This window comes from Heliconius melpomene, chromosome 7 (assembly GCF_056956725.1).
Source record: "Heliconius melpomene rosina isolate 202511_hmr_F chromosome 7, ASM5695672v1, whole genome shotgun sequence".
NCBI classification, from domain to species: domain Eukaryota; kingdom Metazoa; phylum Arthropoda; class Insecta; order Lepidoptera; family Nymphalidae; genus Heliconius; species Heliconius melpomene.
In genome coordinates this window covers 1,534,143-1,548,500 of record NC_140395.1, presented here as the reverse complement: position 1 = coordinate 1,548,500, position 14,358 = coordinate 1,534,143, and the positions used below count along the sequence as shown (strand labels likewise).

At 34.2% G+C, this 14,358-nt stretch overlaps 7 protein-coding genes across 7 annotated transcripts; 5 read left to right on the top strand and 2 right to left on the bottom strand.

Moving 5' to 3' along the window:
* Positions 1–1,232: 1,232 nt before the first annotated feature.
* Positions 1,233–2,084, bottom strand: LOC146537232 (chorion class B protein Ld34-like). The gene is made up of 2 exons (XM_085187750.1): positions 1,928–2,084; positions 1,233–1,804 (listed from the first exon to the last, which is right to left on the bottom strand). The coding sequence occupies exons 1-2, from the start codon at positions 1,976–1,978 to the stop codon at positions 1,289–1,291; spliced, it is 567 nt and encodes a 188-aa protein (XP_085043876.1). The 5' UTR covers positions 1,979–2,084; the 3' UTR covers positions 1,233–1,288.
* A 605-nt stretch (positions 2,085–2,689) lies between these two features.
* On the top strand, positions 2,690–3,508 carry LOC146537231 (chorion class A protein Ld19-like). The gene is made up of 2 exons (XM_085187756.1): positions 2,690–2,847; positions 3,123–3,508. Exons 1-2 carry the CDS (start codon positions 2,797–2,799, stop codon positions 3,444–3,446), a joined length of 375 nt encoding a protein of 124 aa, XP_085043882.1. The 5' UTR covers positions 2,690–2,796; the 3' UTR covers positions 3,447–3,508.
* Positions 3,509–5,797: 2,289 nt separating this feature from the next.
* Positions 5,798–6,810, top strand: LOC146537230 (chorion class CB protein PC404-like). Its single transcript, XM_085187754.1, has 2 exons — positions 5,798–5,936; positions 6,342–6,810. The coding sequence occupies exons 1-2, from the start codon at positions 5,889–5,891 to the stop codon at positions 6,753–6,755; spliced, it is 462 nt and encodes a 153-aa protein (XP_085043880.1). The 5' UTR covers positions 5,798–5,888; the 3' UTR covers positions 6,756–6,810.
* A 2,308-nt stretch (positions 6,811–9,118) lies between these two features.
* Positions 9,119–10,212, top strand: LOC146537229 (chorion class B protein Ld10-like). The gene is made up of 2 exons (XM_085187753.1): positions 9,119–9,255; positions 9,742–10,212. The coding sequence occupies exons 1-2, from the start codon at positions 9,208–9,210 to the stop codon at positions 10,153–10,155; spliced, it is 462 nt and encodes a 153-aa protein (XP_085043879.1). The 5' UTR covers positions 9,119–9,207; the 3' UTR covers positions 10,156–10,212.
* A 271-nt stretch (positions 10,213–10,483) lies between these two features.
* LOC146537228 (chorion class CB protein M5H4-like) lies at positions 10,484–11,661 on the top strand. The gene is made up of 2 exons (XM_085187748.1): positions 10,484–10,611; positions 10,926–11,661. Exons 1-2 carry the CDS (start codon positions 10,564–10,566, stop codon positions 11,463–11,465), a joined length of 588 nt encoding a protein of 195 aa, XP_085043874.1. The 5' UTR covers positions 10,484–10,563; the 3' UTR covers positions 11,466–11,661.
* Positions 11,662–12,109: 448 nt separating this feature from the next.
* LOC146537227 (uncharacterized) lies at positions 12,110–12,813 on the bottom strand. Its single transcript, XM_085187751.1, has 2 exons — positions 12,687–12,813; positions 12,110–12,609 (listed from the first exon to the last, which is right to left on the bottom strand). The coding sequence occupies exons 1-2, from the start codon at positions 12,765–12,767 to the stop codon at positions 12,187–12,189; spliced, it is 504 nt and encodes a 167-aa protein (XP_085043877.1). The 5' UTR covers positions 12,768–12,813; the 3' UTR covers positions 12,110–12,186.
* Positions 12,814–12,943: 130 nt separating this feature from the next.
* On the top strand, positions 12,944–13,769 carry LOC146537226 (chorion class CB protein PC404-like). Its single transcript, XM_085187749.1, has 2 exons — positions 12,944–13,043; positions 13,167–13,769. Exons 1-2 carry the CDS (start codon positions 12,997–12,999, stop codon positions 13,705–13,707), a joined length of 588 nt encoding a protein of 195 aa, XP_085043875.1. The 5' UTR covers positions 12,944–12,996; the 3' UTR covers positions 13,708–13,769.
* The last annotated feature ends 589 nt before the right edge of the window (positions 13,770–14,358 follow it).

Genomic DNA, 14,358 nt, shown 5'->3' with positions numbered 1-14,358 from the left:
TGGAAGTGGGCAGGGCACGTAGCGAGGCAAATGGACGAGAGGTGGACCGGCAGGGTAACCAAATGGAAGGGCCCACAGGGCAGGCGCCTCAGAGGCAGACCTTATACGAGATGGGAAGACGAAGTAGTCAAAATCGCTGGCCCCTGCTGGCCGCAAATAGCTCAAGACAGAGAGAAATGGACTTCTTTAGAGGAGGCCTTCACCTTCACCTGAGGAGGGGTTCTTGCATTTAGCATATGTATTTTCTTAATATTAATCCTTATGAAATTGTACAAATATGCAAGAAATAAAAGGCTTTTTATTTTATTTTATTTTATTTTATAATGTTATTTATCTTTTATGTATTTTTTTTGTTGTTTTTTTTGTGTTATGTATGTATGGTTAAATTATAAGGGTTGGTATAGTAGTTTAAATTAATGTAGTAAAGTAAAGAGCACTTCTTGCCTACAAACTCACGAGTTTGGCAAGAGATTTTTTTATATATTAAGATTGTAAAATAAATAAATAAATAAATAATAAATAAATAATAAATAAATAATAAAAATAAATAAATAAATAAATCATAAAAATAAATAAATAAATAAAATAATAATGTCACGGGTGGCCTAATAATAAAAAAAACTTATTTGGAACACCGTGTAAAAGCGAAAACGTGTAAAAAAGTACCGTGTAAATCGGGGGATAGGTGTATTTAGTTAGATTCCTTTTATCTGAAATAGCGACACACCAAATTTTTGTCTCTAACCCTTACAATAATGGAGTTATGGAGGAAACAATCCTTAGCGTTAATGTTTATTTTCTCAGTATCTATTGAAAATATCTTCATGAAATTTAAATTCAAAGTAGTTATCTATAAGGCTGTTGTTATATATATTTTTTAGAATTTTTAAGAAATTTCAAATTTAGAAAAATATGAAGATTATTTTTTGAGAGCGTGTTTATATAACACTTGAATTGACACCTACCAAAATTATATATATTATGCACATATTAGTTAGCTATTTATGCTATAGGTAAGTTACAAAATTGACTAATTATTTTTATTTTTAGTTGTAGTTAAAATGAAAAAGAAGTTTAGTTATTTTACTTTGTATAATTTGCAAACATCTTATATTAATTTACAAATTAATAGAATGGAAATAAGATGCATACTCGTAGGTTTATTTTAAAATGATTTGTCGATTAAACCAATGTCTACAACACAGTATTAGACACTCAAATAATACAAGAAATTGTTGCTTGGAATGTATATTATGATTTTTATGCAAAATAAATTTATACAACGTTTTTAAAAGAGGGCTCCACAACCACAACCAGCACGGGCAGGTCCAGCTAAGGCTCCAAGACCATAGGCGGGAGCAGCAGCGCGGTAACCCAATGCATCAGCGGCGTACGCACCAGCAGCACCAATATCTTCGGTCAACATAGCAACTTCACCGTTGCCACAGCCGTAAGCGATAGCTCCAGCACCAGCAGTGGGTAAAGTACCTCCAAGTGCCACGGTTCCCAAGAAAGGTAGAGCTCCAGATACTGCCAGGGGACCTTCGTAGGCATTTTCGGAAATAAGAGAAACTCCACTTGCGGGAATAGCGGATGCACTAGATGTTGGAAGAGCACCTCCGTTGGAAGCAGCTGCAGCAGCGGGTCCATATCCAGCAGCAAAGGGGCTAGCTAATGGGCCAGCAGCTGCCCAAGGAGCGGCAGCAGCACAAGGGGCAGCAGCCAATGGTGCAGCTGCTGCAAAAGGAGCAGCAGCTAATTGTGCAGCAGCCAGAGTTGAGCCAAGGCACTGTCCAGCGATTTGCTAAATTGACAAAGTTATATCTTTAGTTTTTTTAATTGAAAAGATAATATCGATAAAGAGATCATTTGATTTTTTTTATTGAGTTAATGAAAACTCTTTAAGAAAATTCTCGGCTTAACTTACTTGGATCATGAGCGCCTGAGCGCAAACCATGAGAATAGTCTTTACCATCATGTTTACTTTGAAGTTTACTTCAGAATGCTTCTCTATGTGAATACATTGTTTTTATATTGTTCTTGAAGGCGGACGGTTATCAGGTGCAGAATTTCAAAACAATATTACTTCATCAACCATTATTTCATATACGTGAGGTTTCATAGCGTTGATAATAGGTCATACACTAAAATTAGGAATGTAATTATCTATAATAAATTTAGGTACCTAATCATTAATTATGTTTAAAATATGATGCCAGAAAATGATGAGGAAAAAAGGAATCCAAATTTGATTGGGGCCACTACTATACACCCGTCGCTACACGGTTCTCAGTTAACGCAGTGACACTGAATTCAATGTCTTGCTACCAGAGCGATTAACTAAAAATTATTAATTTCTCGAAGTGGAAATGGAATCCACACCTACAGGTTTATAGTAAAATACTGTATGTTTTTAGTTTTGGGAAACTAAGACATTTCATCTCCATTGAGACACATCCGTTTCTCACTTTCCGCTAAATTTTCGAATCTCGAGGTATTGCATGTTAAATGGCGGCACTTAACGCCGCGCTTTACCTCGTTACCATAGCGAGGATATTCAAATATGAAATATTTCGTGCTTTGCGCCAGGAATGGCCTTACTACAGCACTATAAATACATAAAGATAAAATAATAAATTGACTGATAAATAGCGACTACCTTAATATTTATTTTTAACTTTATAAGCACGTATAATATTGCGAAAGAGTAAACTAAGTAAAGAGACAATATAATATATAAACATTGGAATTCACGTCAAACACATTGTACAATAATAGTTGCAATACAACATCAACATGTCCACTTTTGCTTTCTTAGTACTCTGCGTTCAAGCTTGCTTGATTCAAGTAAGTATTAACTTTATATAGGCAAATTAAGTCTTTCCGCGACTAGATTTCAAAATTGACTATAAAATTTAAAAAAATATCTTAGTTAAAATACTCTTTTACATTAATTTTTAAGCAGAACTTAACGCCGCGAAAAAACAGAAAATAGCTAGGAGAAGAATTAAACCCACAGCCAGCACAGTTTACAATCATATTCTGTAGCGTTACGCCATGATATCTTAATATTTTAACTACCGTTTTTAACAATTATATAAAATGTTTTTGTTTGTTTTCAGAACGTATACAGCCAATGTTGGCGTGGAGCTGCACCAGCCTTAGCTCCGGCTGCACTGGCTGGACCTTTTGCTGCAGGTCCATTAGGACTGACAGCTCCCGGATATGCCCCAGCTCCCATGGCTGCCGGTGCCTATGGTGGTGCTGGCATCGGTGATGTGGCAGTCGCTGGTGAGCTGCCAGTTGCTGGTATCACTGATATCGCTGGACAGGTGCCTATCCTCGGGGCTGTACAATTTGGCGGTGCAGTGCCTGCCGCTGGAGCCGTCTCTATTGCTGGTAGCTGCGGATGCGGATGCGGTGCCAACAGAGCTTACTACTACTAAATAAATATACAACTTGAAAAAAATAAACATCTCAATCTGCCCAAATAAACCTGTGACAATAATATGTTGTGTTATTTACTTCTTAAACATAATATTAATAGTACTTTTTAAAAATAATATTACTGACTTGTATGTGAATAACCTGCTGTACGCAGATGATGCAGTGCTCATTCATTATCAGAATGCGAGTTGCAGGTGTTAGTCACCACTCTGAAAGAAGGGTGTGAAAATAATGGTCTAAGCCTGAATGCGAATAAGACAAAGGTTCTGGTTTTTGAAAGAGAAGACGTAAGGAATAAAGAACCCAATGCAAGATCAGTGTAAGATTTTAAAGACATTTATATTTTCGTTAACAAAAAAGAACAAATATTTTAGAATTGATAATATTTAGGCAAGAGTATAAGTACCCCCCAGAAGGTATGTATAAAGAGCTTGATGGAGTTGAAAGAGATGTGTAGAAACCGTAACGTTTGGCGCTCTGTTCTCTGTTACTTCTCCCCTAGGAAAACAGCGTAAAGCTAAGTTTATATTTTGTTTAATATTACTTCTGTTCCTATTCGTAATAAGCGCTATCTATCGTAGACTATACAAAAATAAGAACTAATCTTACGTCTCAATCACACAGATGTCAGCACTCTATTTGAAGATTAACTTTTTGGCACTGTATGAATTGAATAGGGATTTCGCTGCGTGACCGAACTGAAAAAAATGTGATAGTAAAACCGGAAAAAAAATGCGTGGAATAAAACCGTTAAATGAGACGTGCGCAGGCGCGACAGTCGCATACACAGACGAGTAGTGTATAATACCTTTCCCTTTCTCCCTCTTTCTTTTGGGGTGGAGTGGTAATAGAAAGAGAAGGGATAAGAATTAAAATTATTTTAATTTCTATTTTTCTATTCTATTTCTATGTAATTTTATGTTGTCAAACAAAAATAAAGAGACATATTTTGTTACTTTAGTTGATAATTTGAATTACGATGTTTTTTTATTTTAAGTAATTTATTATTTCCTAAAATACTGAATTTCCTAAATGCTTTCTTGTACTTAAATAAAAACTAATCAGCAAAATTTAAGAGAAAAATCAAGAAAACCTACATAAAATTGAGCACGACTTTTTTTGCAATTTGTGTCGATTCTACATTAGCCGAAGGAACTTCGTTCCTACCTGGTGTCCCACGACACCACATTTTTATTATTTTATCAAATTGATAATACTAAAATAAGTTTATGCGCATTATTACTGTTACCAACGCCACGATAGGTCGTGTCCTCAGAGCTAGGAACTAAAAAAGCTTATTCCCCGAGAGGTACTCGTACCCTCAACCACCGCTTTTTCATCTAGACGCTATGCCGCTGCTCCATGGCAGCCTCAGCGATCATCGCAATTTTATTATTAAAATTTGCTATGAAATATTAAAAGTTATTCATCATAGGCAATGTGTTTACGTAAATTTGTTTTTTTTTTTATTTTTTATGTCATAATGGTCATATGAAGCACAGAAAAAATTACGCTTCTAAGTCAACGCAATAAAAAGATACAAGTATTTATGTTCCGATTTCACTGCATAAAATACTCTGCATAATCATAACTTGTACTTCTCGTGAATCTATAGTTATGAAATTTGGCGCGAAGTGAGAACTTACATTAAAAATAAATAAAAATAAATAAATGGAATGGAGAAATAAAAATAAATAGGTTTTTTATAGAAAACAAAATCAGGTGTACTGCCCAATCTGCAAATATTACTTGTTTCAGCGGCCCGCTCAGGTAAACAAAATGCGACGTTAAGTTTAGTCACTCATTACAAAATTCTCGAAAATTCATGCAAAGTGGCTTGCCTAATACTATGTTCTCCGTTCCAACCCTGGTATGAAAAAGAACCGTGAAACTAGTTTTTATTTCCTCTCTGGTAACAGCGATAGGACAAGCGTTCTGTTTCGCCAATTCATTTGTCTATTTAAATAACAAATTTGTTATTTTGAATATGTATATATTTTTTTCATTTATTGCAATTAATTAAAATTAAATACTTTTTAATAAGCTTACACGCATTACGGGACACCCGCCACGTATCTACTTCCATTTTCTTGAACTTGGTTCGACACGTTGCCGTGCATCTAAATGCATGAATAGTATAACAAACATAAAAAAACATTGATAACCTCCTTTTGTTACAGAAGTCGGTGAAAAATATTAAATTCTTTTGGATAACTTAATTTAGAATTCTCAGAAATAAATAGGCCTACAGGTCATTAAGGAAGGAAATTGTGTTATCAATGACATTTATTGAAATCCATCACGTTTTCTTTCGTAATTCATGAAAAGTACCACTTATTGTCATTGACTGATAAAATATAGAAAATTAAGTATATAAAGTGTTTGTATAGCAATTCATATTATATTCAACTTCAAATTTCGAGTGTTGACAAACACACAAAATGATTAAGGTTCTACTTTTCGTCGCCGCGCAGGCCTTATTCATTCAGGTAATATTTATTAAGTATTTAATAACTCTGTGCTGTAATAAATAGGAGATATAGTAAATAATAAATGAATCAAATAAATCACTTTCTCTCTGTATCCCGCACACAGCAGGCTAGGCAGAGGGAAACCTAGTATTAAAACACTCCGTTCCCCACTTTCCGCCGAATTCTGGAGGCATTGTGTGTTGAGTGGTGGAACTTGACACCGCACTTTGCAGAAGCTATAATAATTTTAATATATTATAAGGAATGAATGTTAAAAACTAACAGGTGTACTTCCTCTCCTCTAGTGTCAAGACACTCTGGTCTGGCTTTCCACCCGCTTCAACTAACGTTATCACATACTCTAGTCTAACATTCAAACTTATATTTTCTCGGATAATTAAATCAATTTTTTGTTACTTTCAGACTATCTCGAGTCTACCAATGGATGCTGCTAGGCGACTAGCAGCTTCACCATTTGGTTTAGCTTACGTTCCTAATGGGTTCTTCCGTACTCCCGCAACCTTGGCCGCGTCTAATGGGAATGGGCTTATTGTTACAAGCGCATCTCCAATAGATCCTTCAGGCGTGTCTATTATATCAGAAAACGTCATGGAGGGAATCGTTGCAGTCGCCGGGGAAGTACCTTTCTTAGGAACCGTAGCCTTGGAAGGAGCTCTACCAACGGCTGGTTCTGGTGCCATTGCATTTGGTTGCGGGGATGGATCGGTTGCAATGGTTGAGGAAGACTATCCGGCTGTTTACGACAGTTATGCCGCACCATTTGGTTATGGTGTCTACGGTTATGACGGTTACCCAACATACGGATTAATGTATTGATAGCTTAATAATAACTTCGATCGATCGACCTATAAATAAAAGTATATTTAATAAGCATTATTTTCTTTTATTTTATACTGAATCTTTTAATTTAGTTTTAGATATCTGACAAAACATTACAGTTTCTTTTTGTTGGAATATTCATACTTGTAACAGTAATGTCAATTTAAAAAAAAAAAGGTTGGCTTAAAAGGTTAATATAACTGTTTATCATTTATCTAGTACCTTCTGATTATTATTACTATTCTTATAAGATCAAATACACTGATTCTCAGTAACATATAAATATAGAGAAAATGCATGCAATAAATATTCATTATTATACAGGTGATGACTGTAAACCCGTCGGTCGATTCCCCGTCGGCCAATGAAATAATTAATTGTTCCCTTGATCTGGTAACAAGGCTACGCGCGGCGTTGGATGCTTCGAGAATTCGGCGGAAAGTATAAAACGCAGTGTCTCACTCTCAACACTGGATTCTTCCCTCTGTCTACCCTACTAAGAGCAGGATATAGTTTCACAAAGAATATTTATTTCAAAATGTTACTGCTTAGAAAAATGATATGTTGGCGCAGAGGAACAGCAGGTATTGGGAGTGCGGTGTTAGTGGGTTCGATTCCCAATTATAAAACAGTTATTTGGAATCCGCACTGGTTTGGAACCAAAATCCGCTTTGTTTAATTTGGGTGAAAAAAGAAGTAAGGGAGTGAGTAAGTTAAATTGTCTTTGCTTAATCTATCATATGCACTTATGCGGCCTGGCTTGCTCCAACAACAAGACAACACGCGTTCCGCGCGTCGGCAGGTGGAAAAGTCAAATAAATACCATTTTGTTGTAAAACTCCAGTAAAATATACAAGCGCGCTCGCGAGTGTATAAAAGTAGGGAAATAATTTTTAAAATACTTAATTTGGAGAAATTTAAAGATAGAGTAGAGTAGCAGGCATCCAGCAAAGCACGAAAGACATGAATGAAAGAAAAGATGAGAAAAGTATGAGGAATGAAAGTACGAGAGGCATACAAGTGAGAACTGGTACTAGAACCATATTATTAATAATGGAGGTTGTTAGTATTTAAAAATTATATTTATGTGTCTATTCATATTTATATGTACTCATATTTTTATATTTCTTTAGGTATGCCTCATTTTATTATGTAACACGGCGCCGACTAAAACCTTTAGTTATTTGTTTATTGTGTAAAAAGTTTGAGAAGACCCGAAGTGTTCAACGTGGTATACATGTTCGCACGAAAATGTAAAAAAAATCTCACATGCTGTAATATTAAATTGATTATTTCTGAAATATATATAAATTCCAAAATGTGCAATTATTTGTTTTTAAGATATATCTTATATGCCCTAAAATTATTGAAATTAATACAAACATAAAATAAAATATAATTAAATTACATTGACACAAATTACAATTGCTGCTTTAAATCCATTGTGGCACATCAGGACAGGGTCTGACTACAAATACGATGATTGTGGATTCAAATCCAATTTAATTTCATTTTCTGAACCATTTTCTATTTAGCTTCCTGATAAGACAAGGACTAGCCAGTGTTATAATTTCAACAATTAACACGCACTATCTATCTATACTAATATAATAAAGCGGAAGAGTTTGTTTGTTTGTTTGAACGCTAAGATCTCTGGATCTACTGGTCCAATTTACTTTGTTTTTGTTTTGTATGAAAGCTGCATTCTTCAGAAGTGCTATAGGCTATATAACATTACATTACACATATATATTAATATATTTTAAAGTACTTTCTAATTTGACATGCAATTTATTCTGCCATCTTAATAACAACCGTCGCGTCGCTACGCAACCGTTACCGCGACATTTTGATATTCAGCCTTATGAAAATAAATATAATAGTCACTTTTAGCATTTTATCTAGATTGAAATTATAATTTACTGTATAACATACTAATAAATAATTAAGGAGATGTCACTGATTCGAAATGACCTAGCCTTCGGGCGGCATAGTATGAGAATGACCGACGCGAAAATATTCTTATAGTTCAAGCAGGCGTAGCCGCGTCCGGGTCCACTAGTCTACTTATAAATATAAATCGATTATTTTAAATAATAATGAGGTTATGTACCAATTATATAAAATAATTCGTGTAATAGCTCCATGTGCAATTTCAGTACCTTTTTTTGAACTTGGTGTCGAAATTTCACCATAAATATAGGTAAAATATTGTATTTTTCAACTTCTAAATTCTTGGTATTTTTAAATAGGCCTACAATTTTTTGAGGAAGAAAATTGTGATATCAACGATGCTATTTAAATCCGTCACGTTTTCTTTTGTAATTCATAAAAATACAATTTTTATTTTTAGTGACCGATAAATATATAAAATTCTGTATATAAAGTGCTTGGGTAGCTATTCATATTATATTCGTCTTTGAATTTCGAGTGTTGACAAACACACAAAATGATTAAGGCTCTACTTGTCGTCGCCGCGCAGGCCTTTTTCATTCAGGTACCTAATGTTTTTTATACTTACTATAATATATTGTAACCTATGTATATTATTATGTTTAAATCTATATTTTTAATCATCTATGCTTTTAAAAATGAAATTAAAAATAAACCGTTGGTAGGTATGAGAACCTAGTTCAAGATCGCTTTTTTGCTTACCGCTGGAGATCAAGACAAAGGTTGAAGAGTGTAGGAATTCATTTCAGCAGTTTGTCTTGTCGTTTATTATCACATTCATCATTTTATTATAAGATAAAAATTTAACATATTATTTTATATTATAGCATATTGCTTAAAGACATTTTTTGTCAAATATCGAAATGCAACACCCCATTTTACCTTTCCAGAGCAGGGAAGAAAATGATATAACATAATATTGCAATCCACTTCAACCATCCATGAAACCATCAGCTGGTGTTATCACATACTCTTGACTAACATTAAAATCCATTCTTGCATAATTAAATCAACTTTTTGCTATTTTCAGACTACCTCAAGTCTACCAATGGATGCTGCTAGTCGACTAGCAGCTTCACCATTTGGTTTAGCTTACGTTCCTAATAGATTCTTCCGTTCTCCCGCAACCTTGGCTGCCTCTAATGGAAATGGGCTTATTGTTACGAGCGCATCTCCAATAGACCCATCGGGCGTGACTCTTTTATCAGAAAACGTCATGGAGGGAATCGTTGCAGTCGCCGGGGAAGTACCTTTCTTAGGAACCGTTGCCTTGGAAGGAGCTCTACCAACAGCTGGTTCCGGTGCTATTGCATTTGGTTGCGGTGATGGATCGGTTGCAATGGTTGAGGAAGATTATCCGGCTGTTTACGACAGTTATGCCGCACCATTTGGTTATGGTGTCTACGGTTATGACGGTTACCCAACATACGGATTAATGTATTGATAGCTTAATAATAACTTCGATCGATCGACTTATAAATAAAAGGATATTTCATAAGCACTATTTTCTTTCATTTTATAATGAACCTTTTAAATTAGTTTCTAGAGATATTTGATTATTTTAATTTTCTGCAAAACGTAACCAAAAAAGTTAGCTTGCTAGTAAATTATGCTAAATGAAAATGTAATGTTCAGATAATTTCTTTTTATAAGTACATAATTTTCTATAAATATTTTGCAACGGTAATACATAACATGAACACGAAAAGTTTCATAAATATTATGTGCTAAAATTACAAAATACTTTAGATAAAAAGTAAGTATCTATTATATGCAAATATTTTTTGCGTATAAAAGAGCCTTTTAAGAAGAACAGTTTCATTGTACTGTTACTTCGATCACCAAGTAAGCCATGTCTACAAGAACTCTTATATTCTGTGTGTTGGCAGTTCTTACAGAGGTAATGTCAGAAAAACTTCACACTTTTTAATGCATGGCATTGTAGGCAAAGGAAATCTAGTGTTGGGACACTTCGTGTTTCACTTGCCGCTATACTTTCGAGACATAGCATGCTGAGCGACGGAAGCCGACTCTTCACTTTGTCCACTAAACCAGGGAAATGAAAATACTATAAAAATATCCTTTCCTCCGAGGGGGCATCATTCATTTTTCATTCATAATTCCCATCTATCGCATTTACACCCTGTGAACTATCTCAATAAGCCATAAAAGTAAATATCATATAATAATAAAATGAATCTTTTAAATTTTCAGGATGCCCTCGGCAAATGGATTGGAAATAAAATAGGTTCTTGCATAGAGGGAATTAATACAAATAAAGGGATTGGGCATGGCAGATTCGGAACAGTTATGCCAGCTAGTTCAGCTTCACCTCCAACCTTACAAACTGCTCCAATTAATTGGACAGGACCTTTGGGCTCAACATATGCCGCTCCCGATTTTAGTATTGTTAATGCGAATAAGTGTGGGTCATTTAATGTGCAAAGTTCATCCCCAATCGCTCCGAGTGGTATATCCATTACATCAGAGAACTTAATTGAAGGTCTCTTATCGGTAGAAGGCAGGCTCCCATTTCTAAGTACAATAGGTCTCGAAGGTGGCCTCCCAACATATGGAGCTGGCGGTGTTGCATATCGGTGTGGTGAAGGTGTAGCAATATTGAATGAAAATTATGATAAAAATGTTATTTTAAGCGTAGAGGCTGATGAGAATAGAAAAGTGACAAGTGTTCAATCAAACGGTTTACCAAGATTAAATAAAGATATACCTGAACGGCGATGTGTTAATGCTTGATATTGTTAGTTAAAATAAACTGTGTATAAGTTAATTTGTTTTAAATATAAACAATTTTAAATTGTTATTACACTCTAACAATATAAAAGTTGAATGGTGTGTTTAATTGATATTTAAGTTTCTTTAATTTCATCATGATGAAATTTCACAGAAAGCAAATAATTATTATTAAATGAAGTGAAATACACAATATTACTTTTATTTACTACTACTTGATATTTTTATTAATTATACATTAAAAAATATATAAAGTATACTGATATTAATTGAATTTGATGCAATCGTATGTATATAGTTTTCAAAATTTGTATATGAATCCAATCTTTTGTTGTCCAATAAATGGGATATTTGAAACTAAGTATGTACTTTAAAAGATATTTTATATTATGTACTTTATATTATGTATTATTAGGAACCTAATATTTCAACAGTTGTTTGACTTTGTTGGTCGATCGGCGCTCGAGTGAAATTGTCAGTTATACATAAGATGTCAATTTTTTCGAACACCGATCTTTATTAAACATGGTCGAAGTTGGTCTAAGTCCTAATTAAATTATTAAAAAAATAATGTCAATGTAGTATTGTAATGAGGCTAAGAAAAGAAATGGGAAACATTATAATGACAAAAAATAATAACAATGGGAAACATTATATAATAAATTATTTATTTATTCTTATATTATAATCCTATGTTAAATAAATAGATACGTAGCTAATTATACTAATTTCCACCAAATCCACAGCCACAGGTTGCAGCTACAGAAATAATGCCACCAGCTGGCACATCTCCTGAAAATCTAACAGAGCCAGTCACTGGGACCTGACCCCCGACATTAGTAGTACCCACCACTGGCATTTCTCCAGCAACCGCCACTTCTCCATTACCCGAGCCTCCGTATGCATTGGAATTTTCTATAGCGACAGGTGCAATAGTTTCACTGGCATATGGGCTAATTCCAACCAAACTTGATGCTAAGTTGGATGATATACCTGCTAAATTAGCTTGACTCGTTTCTATATTGGAAGCGAGACCTGGATTAATTGGCCCATATCCAGCTGTAGGGCTATAAGCTTTATTTATAAAAGAGTTACCATAATTACTCGTGTATCCAGATCCATATGTAGAATATTGGCTGAATGTGTTCTGAAATAAACAATATTAATATTTAATATTCTTACATGACTCAAAATTACATTACTTTACTCTAATATAATACATACTTGTAATAAAAATGCTAATAAAGAAACTACTAATAAAATTTGAGGCATTGTTTCTGTCTTATGAATTATAAGTATTAACATATATAAAATGTCGTCTACTTATAAAGAAGATTGTGATTTTTCTTTTGAAATCGATAAATTTTAGATAGTTCGTGTTATGTAATGAAGCGATAAGTAAGTTCTTTTATCAGAATCTCGATAAGCTCTTCTCGTTAGTGTGTAGTAATAAATATGTATAAAAGATAATTTCAGAATTACTGTTTATCACAATTATTAAATAAACGCATCTTACTTTTTATTTAAATACAAAATGTGGTCCAGATCTATTATTGTCTCCATAACGATTCTAATACAGGTATTTATGATATAATATATAAAAATCACAAAATTAGTCTGTAGCCAACAAATTTCTATTAGTTACTAGGTTCATCATTTTTAAAGTTATATTTTATTATTATCCATTTTATTATAGGTCCATTTCATATCCGGACAATATATTGGCAGACCACTCAACTCTGCTATGGCAACTGCTGAAAGTGCTGCAATTGCAAACAACATGGCATACGGTTCTATAGCAAATAATTACGGTCCAATAGCAGCAAATGGTGGTGCCATGGCATTTTCTCCCACAGCACCAACAGCAGCAGCTAATAACTTGGCTTACGAAACCGCATTGGAATCAAACACTGTGTCTTTTGCTGCACCTGGTGGATTAACTAGTGGAGGAGGTTTTAGAGTAAAAAGTTCATCTCCCATCGCTGCCAGCGGCATAACTGTTCAATCTGATAACCTATTAATAGAGGGGCCGTTGGCTGTCTCTGGACAAATGCCGTTTTCAGGGGTCGTGGCTGTAGATGGACCGTTGCCAGCTATTGGTCAGGGTTCAGTGGCGTATGGTTGTGGTAACGGCAATGTTGGCATAGTGAGTGAAGGTTTAGAGCCAGGCTATAATAATGGACTTGGAGATGGGAGTCTTCCTGCGCTCGGTTATGGCAACGGCGGATTATCGGCCCTTTACTAATTGATATTGTGATGTATATTGTAATTTTTATTTGTAATAAATTATTTTGTAGTTACCTATTGGATGTGTATTTTTTTAAATAATGACTTTTTAGCTTAAAGTTACAGTTTACAGTTAGTTTTAAGTTAAAGGTACATAATTTATTACTATATATAGCCTTATAAGGCTATGGTGTCTCCCTGCTCTGGTGACAAGAAAAATTACGGCGTTGAGTGGCGACAACTCAATAATAAAATACGCAAAGTCCTAAAAATGGGGTAAAATAAAAAAAAATTTGAAAGACGTATTTGAAAAAAAAACTTATTACTGGTACTATCCGCATCCAACAAAATTGGAATCACAAATCGATTCGGTAGACTTGCATTCGTCTTAAGTTAAATTCGTATTTTGACTTTCTGTCATAAGCGTTATTAAAAATTTTAAGCTTTTTTCTAGTTTTAACATTTTGTACTTACACTGACACAATAATACTTAAAAAAATCGGTCAAGTGCAAATTGAACTCGCACACCGAGGGTTCCGTAAGAATTTATAAAATTTGGCAAACTTGAGTTTGCGAGCGTAGGACTTATTTATATTTTATTCTATAAACTCCAATTATTCCTCTCCTTTAGCTTCACAATGTATCTCGCATACTGTACTAGGAACCTTTT

What these genes read in the sequence shown, in the direction of transcription:
- LOC146537232 (XM_085187750.1), bottom strand. Translation starts at nt 1,978, where the DNA reads ATGATGGTAAAGACTATTCTCATGGTTTGCGCTCAGGCGCTCATGATC. An exon ending in CTCAGGCGCTCATGATCCAA is followed by an intron (nt 1,805 to 1,927) that starts GTAAGTTAAGCC and finishes TTGTCAATTTAG; the next exon opens with CAAATCGCTGGACAGTGCCT.
- LOC146537231 (XM_085187756.1), top strand. Translation starts at nt 2,797, where the DNA reads ATGTCCACTTTTGCTTTCTTAGTACTCTGCGTTCAAGCTTGCTTGATT. An exon ending in TTCAAGCTTGCTTGATTCAA is followed by an intron (nt 2,848 to 3,122) that starts GTAAGTATTAAC and finishes GTTTGTTTTCAG; the next exon opens with AACGTATACAGCCAATGTTG.
- LOC146537230 (XM_085187754.1), top strand. Translation starts at nt 5,889, where the DNA reads ATGATTAAGGTTCTACTTTTCGTCGCCGCGCAGGCCTTATTCATTCAG. An exon ending in CGCAGGCCTTATTCATTCAG is followed by an intron (nt 5,937 to 6,341) that starts GTAATATTTATT and finishes TGTTACTTTCAG; the next exon opens with ACTATCTCGAGTCTACCAAT.
- LOC146537229 (XM_085187753.1), top strand. Translation starts at nt 9,208, where the DNA reads ATGATTAAGGCTCTACTTGTCGTCGCCGCGCAGGCCTTTTTCATTCAG. An exon ending in CGCAGGCCTTTTTCATTCAG is followed by an intron (nt 9,256 to 9,741) that starts GTACCTAATGTT and finishes TGCTATTTTCAG; the next exon opens with ACTACCTCAAGTCTACCAAT.
- LOC146537228 (XM_085187748.1), top strand. Translation starts at nt 10,564, where the DNA reads ATGTCTACAAGAACTCTTATATTCTGTGTGTTGGCAGTTCTTACAGAG. An exon ending in TGTTGGCAGTTCTTACAGAG is followed by an intron (nt 10,612 to 10,925) that starts GTAATGTCAGAA and finishes TTAAATTTTCAG; the next exon opens with GATGCCCTCGGCAAATGGAT.
- LOC146537227 (XM_085187751.1), bottom strand. Translation starts at nt 12,767, where the DNA reads ATGTTAATACTTATAATTCATAAGACAGAAACAATGCCTCAAATTTTA. An exon ending in TATTAGCATTTTTATTACAA is followed by an intron (nt 12,610 to 12,686) that starts GTATGTATTATA and finishes TGTTTATTTCAG; the next exon opens with AACACATTCAGCCAATATTC.
- LOC146537226 (XM_085187749.1), top strand. Translation starts at nt 12,997, where the DNA reads ATGTGGTCCAGATCTATTATTGTCTCCATAACGATTCTAATACAGGT. An exon ending in ATAACGATTCTAATACAGGT is followed by an intron (nt 13,044 to 13,166) that starts ATTTATGATATA and finishes ATAGGTCCATTT; the next exon opens with CATATCCGGACAATATATTG.